Source organism: Oncorhynchus gorbuscha, linkage group LG21, assembly GCF_021184085.1.
Source record: "Oncorhynchus gorbuscha isolate QuinsamMale2020 ecotype Even-year linkage group LG21, OgorEven_v1.0, whole genome shotgun sequence".
NCBI classification, from domain to species: domain Eukaryota; kingdom Metazoa; phylum Chordata; class Actinopteri; order Salmoniformes; family Salmonidae; genus Oncorhynchus; species Oncorhynchus gorbuscha.
The window spans coordinates 1,310,111-1,316,920 of NC_060193.1; the positions used below are offsets into that span (position 1 = coordinate 1,310,111).

The 6,810-nt window shown below is 46.1% G+C and overlaps 1 protein-coding gene across 1 annotated transcript in view; it reads left to right on the forward strand.

Moving 5' to 3' along the window:
- The window catches only part of LOC124008824 (atrial natriuretic peptide receptor 2), a gene marked incomplete at its 5' end in the record, with an annotated part of 42,099 nt that extends 37,752 nt beyond the window's left edge, over positions 1 to 4,347 (forward strand). Inside the window, 2 exon segments of the mRNA XM_046320395.1 lie at positions 4,077 to 4,207; positions 4,329 to 4,347. Coding sequence (XP_046176351.1) covers positions 4,077 to 4,207; positions 4,329 to 4,347 — 150 coding nt within the window.
- Positions 4,348 to 6,810: the final 2,463 nt, after the last annotated feature.

A 6,810-nucleotide genomic window follows, 5' to 3' on the forward strand; every position in this document is an offset into this window, starting at 1 on the left:
GACTTACTAAGTATTCCTTAAAGAGGTGGGGTTTCAGGTGTCTCCGGAAGGTGGTGATTGACTCCGCTGTCCTGGCGTCGTGAGGGAGTTTGTTCCACCATTGGGGAGCCAGAGCAGCGAACAGTTTTGACTGGGCTGAGCGGGAACTGTACTTCCTCAGTGGTAGGGAGGCGAGCAGGCCAGAGGTGGATGAACGCAGTGCCCTTATTTGGGTGTAGGGCCTGATCAGAGCCTGGAGGTACTGAGGTGCCGTTCCCCTCACAGCTCCGTAGGCAAGCACCATGGTCTTGTAGCGGATGCGAGCTTCAACTGGAAGCCAGTGGAGAGAGCGGAGGAGCGGGGTGACGTGAGAGAACTTGGGAAGGTTGAACACCAGATGGGCTGCGGCGTTCTGGATGAGTTGAAGGGGTTTAATGGCACAGGCAGGGAGCCCAGCCAACAGCGAGTTGCAGTAATCCAGACGGGAGATGACAAGTGCCTGGATTAGGACCTGCGCCGCTTCCTGTGTGAGGCAGGGTCGTACTCTGCGGATGTTGTAGAGCATGAACCTACAGGAACGGGCCACCGCCTTGATGTTAGTTGAGAACGACAGGGTGTTGTCCAGGATCACGCCAAGGTTCTTAGCGCTCTGGGAGGAGGACAAGAGTCTTCTTGGGTATGATGCTACAAGCTTGGCACACCTGTATTTGGGGAGTTTCTCAGGACAGGGAGTTTAGTCTTGGTTTCATCAGACCAGAGAATCTTGTTTCTCATGGTCTGATAGTCCTTTCAAACGCCAAGCGGTCTGTCATGTGCCTTTTACTGAGTAGTGGCTTCCGTCTGGCCACTCTACCATAAAGGCCTGATTGGTAGAGTGCTGCAGAGATGGTTGTCCTTCTGGAAGTTTCTCCCATCTCCACAGAGGAACTCTGCAGCTCTGTCAGAGTGACCATCAGGTTCTTGGTCACCTCTCTGACCACAGCCCTTCTCCCCCGATTGTTCAGTTTGACCAGGCAGCCAGATCTAGGGAGAGTCTTGGTGGTTCCAAACTTCTTCCATTTAAGGAATGATGGAGGCCACTGTGTTCTTGGGGACCTTCAATGCTGCAGAATGATGGAGGCCACTGTGTTCTTGGGGACCTTCAATGCTGCAGACATTGTTAGGTACCCTTCCCCAGATCTGTGCCTCGACACAATCCTGTCTCGGAGCTCTACAAACAATTCCTTCGGCCTCATGGCTTGGGTTTTGCTCTGACATGCACTGTCACTGTGGTATTGTATATAGACAGGTGTGTGCCTTTCCACATCATGTCCAATCAATTCAATATACCACAGGTGGACTCCAATCAATCAAATGTATTTATATAGCCCTTCTTACATCAGCTGATGTCACTACGTGCTGTACAGAAACCCAGCCTAAAACCCCAAACAGCAAGCAATGCAGGTGTAGAAGCAGACAGCAAGGGCAGTTCATTGCTCCAGCGCCTTTCCGTTCACCTTCACACTCCTGGGCCAGACTACACTCAATCATAGGACCTACTGAAGAGATGAGTCTTCAATAAAGACTTAAAGGTTGAGACCGAGTCTGCGTCTCTGACATGGGTAGGCAGACCGTTCCATAAAAATGGAGATCTATAGGAGAAAGCCCTGCCTCCAGCTGTTTGCTTAGAAATTCTAGGGACAATTAGGAGGCCTGTGTCTTGTGACCGTAGAGTACGTGTAGGTATGTACGGCAGGACCAAATCAGAGAGGTAGGTAGGAGCAAGCCCATGTAATGCTTTGTAGGTTAGCAGTAAAACCTTGAAATCAGCCCTTGCTTTGACAGGAAGCCAGGGTAGGGAGGCTAACACTGGAGTAATATGATCAAATTGTTTGGTTCTAGTCAGGATTCTAGCAGCCGTATTTAGCACTAACTGAAGTGTATTTAGTGCTTTATCCGGGTAGCCGGAAAGTAGAGCATTGCAGTAGTCTAACCTCGAAGTGACAAAAGCATGGATTAATTTTTCCATTTTCTTTTTTGGAAAGAAAGTTTCTGATTTTTGCAATGTTACGTGGATGGAAAAAAGCGGTCCTTGAAATGGTCTTGATATGTTCTTCAAAAGAGAGATCGGGGTCCAGAGTAACGCCAAGGTTTTATTTGAGACGACTGTACAACTATTAAGATTTATTGTCAGATTCAACAGAAGATCTCTTTGTTTCTTGGGACCGAGAACAAGCATCTCTGTTTTGTCAAAGTTTAAAAGTAGAAAGTTTGCAGCCATCCACTTCCTGATGTCTGAAACACATGCTTCTAGCGAGGGCAATTTTGGGGCTTCACCATGTTTCATTGAAATGTACAGCTGTGTGTCATCCGCATAGCAGAGAAAGTTAACATTATGTTTTCGAATGACATCCCCAAGAGGTAAAATATATAGTGAAAACAATAGTGGTCCTAAAACAGAGCCTTGAGGAACACCGAAATTTACAGTTGATTTGTCAGAGGACAAACCATCCACAGAGACAAACTGATATCTTTCCGACAGATAAGATCTAAACCAGGCCAGAACTTGTCCGTGTTGACCAATTTGGGTTTCCAATCTCTCCAAAAGAATGTGGTGATCGATGGTATCAAAAGCAGCACTAAGGTCTAGGAGCATGAGGACAGATGCAGAGCCTCGGTCCGATGCCATTAAAATGTCATTTACCACCTTCACAAGTGCCGTCTCAGTGCTATGATGGGGTCTAAAACCAGACTGAAGCATTTCGTATACATTGTTTGTCTTCAGGAAGGCAGTGAGTTGCTGCGCAACAGCTTCTTCTTTTTTTAAATCTGAGAGGAGAGAGGAGAGGAGGGGAGATTCGATATAGGCCGATCGTTTTTTATATTTTCTGGGTCATGGTGGCTTGGCTTTTTGGCTTATTCAAGAGAGGCTTTATTACTGCCAATTTTAGTGAGTTTGGTACACATCCAGTGGATAGAAAGCCGTTTATTATGTTCAACATAGGAGGGCCAAGCACAGGAAGCAGCTCTTTCAGTAGTTTAGTTGGAATAGGGTCCAGTATGCAGCTTGAAGGTTTAGAGGCCATGATTATTTTCATCATTGTGTCAAGAGATATCGTGTTAAAAAACTTGAGTGTGTCCCTTGATCCTCGGTCCTGGCAGACTTGTGCAGACTCAGGACAACTGAGCTGAGCAATCAAGTTGTAGAAACATCTCAAGAATGGTCAATGGAGACAGGATGCACAGGAGCTCAATTTCGAGTCTCATAGCAAAGGGTCTGAATACTTATGCAAATATGGTATTTCTGTTTTAAATGTTTTATACATTTGCAATAAAATAAGAAAAACTGTTTTCACTATGTCATTATGGGGTATTGTGATGTCATTATGGGGTATTGTGATGTCATTAAGGGGTATTGTGATGTCATTATGGGGTATTGTGATGTCATTATGGGGTATTGTGATGTCATTATGGGGTATTGTGATGTCATTATGGGGTATTGTGATGTCATTATGGGGTATTGTGATGTCATTATGGGGTATTGTGATGTCATTATGGGGTATTGTGATGTCATTATGGGGTATTGTGATGTCATTATGGGGTATTGTGTGTAGATTGATGAGGAAATTGTTTTATTTAATAGATTCCAGAATAAGGCTGTAAAGTAACAAATGTGGAAAAAAGTGAAGACCACTTCCTGAAGACATTTAGTAAATCATTTTATCCAACCTTGACCTTTAACCACTGACCTCTCTCAACCTTGACGTCTAACCCGACCCCTAACCTCTCTCAACCTTGACGTCTAACCCGACCCCTAACCTCTCTCAACCTTGACGTCTAACCCGACCCCTAACCTCTCTCAACCTTGACGTCTAACCCGACTCCTAACCTCGCTCAACCTTGATCTTTAACCCCTGACCTCTCTCAACCTTGACCTTTAACCACTGACCTCTCTCAACCTTGACCTTTAACCCCTGACCTCTCTCAACCTTGACCTTTAACCACTGACCTCTCTCAACCTTGACCTTTAACCACTGACCTCTCTCAACCTTGATCTTTAACCCCTGACCTCTCTCAACCTTGACCTTTAACCACTGACCCCTAACCTCTCTCTTCAGGGTAAAGGGGACATGGTAACCCATTGGTTGGAAGGGAAGCTGCCTCTCCAGCCCAGTAAGGACCCTGGTGTGAAGGACCCCATTAAGGACCCCAGCACTAAGGTGGCCAGCAGGAAGCCTACATCCAGTATGTCTGTGCTGGACACGGACAGAGACAGAGAGCTGGAGAGAAGAGAGAGGACGGGAGAGAGAGACAGAGAGAAAGAGATGTACGCCTCAATCCCTGGGCTCCTCAACCATGATCTGTTGCAGGACTCAGCCTGACCTCTGACCCTTTCCACTGTTGTGTTATAAATGAATCTCTCTATAGTGTCTGCTAACACTTCCTATTCACGTCGTTGTATCTATAGTGTCTGCTAACACTTCCTATGTAGGTGTATCTATAGTGTCTGCTAACACTTCCTATGTAGGTGTATCTATAGTGTCTGCTAACACTTCCTATGTAGGTGTATCTATAGTGTCTGCTAACACTTCCTATGTAGGTGTATCTATAGTGTCTGCTAACACTTCCTATGTAGGTGTATCTATAGTGTCTGCTAACACTTCCTATGTAGGTGTATCTATAGTGTCTGCTAACACTTCCTATCCACGTCGGTGTATCTATAGTGTGTCTGTTTTGACTATTCTGTTGAATTGTCTTTATCCGATAAGGCGTTAAATATCTAGACAGATGTTTTTCAAAAAGTATAATATTGAGTTCGATCAATTAAATGTGTGTTTATTTAGTGACAAAGTTTAAACGTTTAAAGTATTTAATTTAGTTATTCGATGGTATGACGACGCTGAATAAAAAACATGAATGAAGCATGAAGGAGTCCTGAGTGATGGGGATTGGTTTCACACACACACACACACACACACACACACACACACACACACACACACACACACACACACACACACACACACACACACACACACACACACACACACACACACACACACACACACACACACACACACACACACACACTTCTCTCCGCCCTCTTCCTCTATTCCTCTATCCCTCTCTCCATTTCTCTCTCTTCATCTCTATCCCTCTCTCCATTTCTCTCTCTTCATCTCTATCCCTCTCTCCATTTCTCTCTCTTCATCTCTATCCCTCTTTCCATTTCTCTCTCTTCAACACACACACACACATCTTCTCTCCACCCTCTTCATCGCTATCTCCTCTCTCTATTTCTCCCTCAGTCTCTCTCTTCATCTCTATCTCCTCTCTCTATTTCTCCCTCTTCATCTCAATCCTCTCTATATCTCCCCCAGTCTCTATCCTTTCTCTCTATCTCCCCAGTCTCTATCCTCTCTCTCTATCTCCCCCAGTCTCTATCCTCTCTCTCTATCTCCCCCAGTCTCTATCCTCTCTCTCTATCTCCCCAGTCTCTATCCTCTCTCTCTATCTCCCCAGTCTCTATCCTCTCTCTCTATCTCCCCAGTCTCTATCCTCTCTTTATCTCCCCAGTCTCTATCCTCTCTCTCTATCTCCCCAGTCTCTATCCTCTCTCTCTATCTCCCCCAGTCTCCCTCTTCATCTCTATCCTCTCTCTCTATTTCTCCCTCTTCATCTCTATCCCCTCTCTCTATCTCCCCAGTCTCTATCCTCTCTCTCTATCTCCCCCAGTCTCTACCCTCTCTCTCTATCTCCCCCAGTCTCCCTCTTCATCTCTATCCTCTCTCTCTATTTCTCCCTCTTCATCTCTATCCTCTCTCTATCTCCCCCAGTCTCTATCCTATCTCTCTATCTCCCCCAGTCTCTATCCTCTCTCTCTATCTCCCCAGTCTCTATCCTCTCTCTCCATCTCCCCCAGTCTCTATCCTCTCTCTCTATCTCCACAGTCTCTATCCTCTCTCTCTATCTCCACAGTCTCTATCCTCTCTCTCTATCTCCCCAGTCTCTATCCTCTCTCTCTATCTCCCCAGTCTCTATTCTCTCTCTCTCTATCTCCCCAGTCTCTATCCTCTCTTTCTATCTCCCCCAGTCTCTATCCTCTCTCTCTATCTCCCCAGTCTCTATCCTCTCACTCCATCTCCCCCAGTCTCTATCCTCTCACTCCATCTCCCCCAGTCTCTATCCTCTCTCTCTATCTCCCCCAGTCTCTATTCTCTCTCTCTATCTCCCCAGTCTCTATTCTCTCTCTCTATCTCCCCAGTCTCTATTCTCTCTCTCTATCTCCCCCAGTCTTTATCCTCTCTCTCTCTCCCCCAGTCTCTCTCTTCATCTCTATCATCTCTCTATTTCTCCCTCTTCATCTCTATCCTCTCTCTCTATCTCCCCCAGTCTCTATCCTCTCTCTCCATCTCCCCCAGTCTCTATTCTCTCTCTCTATCTCCCCCAGTCTCTATCCTCTCTCTCTATCTCCCACAGTCTCTATTCTCTCTCTCTATCTCCCCAGTCTCTATCCTCTCTCTCTATCTCCCCCAGTCTCTATTCTCTCTCCCCAGTCTCTATTCTCTCTCTCTATCTCCCCAGTCTCTATCCTCTCTCTCTATCTCCCCAGTCTCTATCCTCTCTCTCTATCTCCCCAGTCTCTATCCTCTCTCTCTATCTCCCCAGTCTCTATCCTCTCTCTCTATCTCCCCCAGTCTCTATTCTCTCTCTCTATCTCCCCAGTCTCTATTCTCTCTCTCTATCTCCCCAGTCTCTATTCTCTCTCTCTATCTCCCCAGTCTCTATTCTCTCTCTCTATCTCCCCAGTCTCTATTCTCTCTCTCTATCTCCCCAGTCTCTATCCTCTCT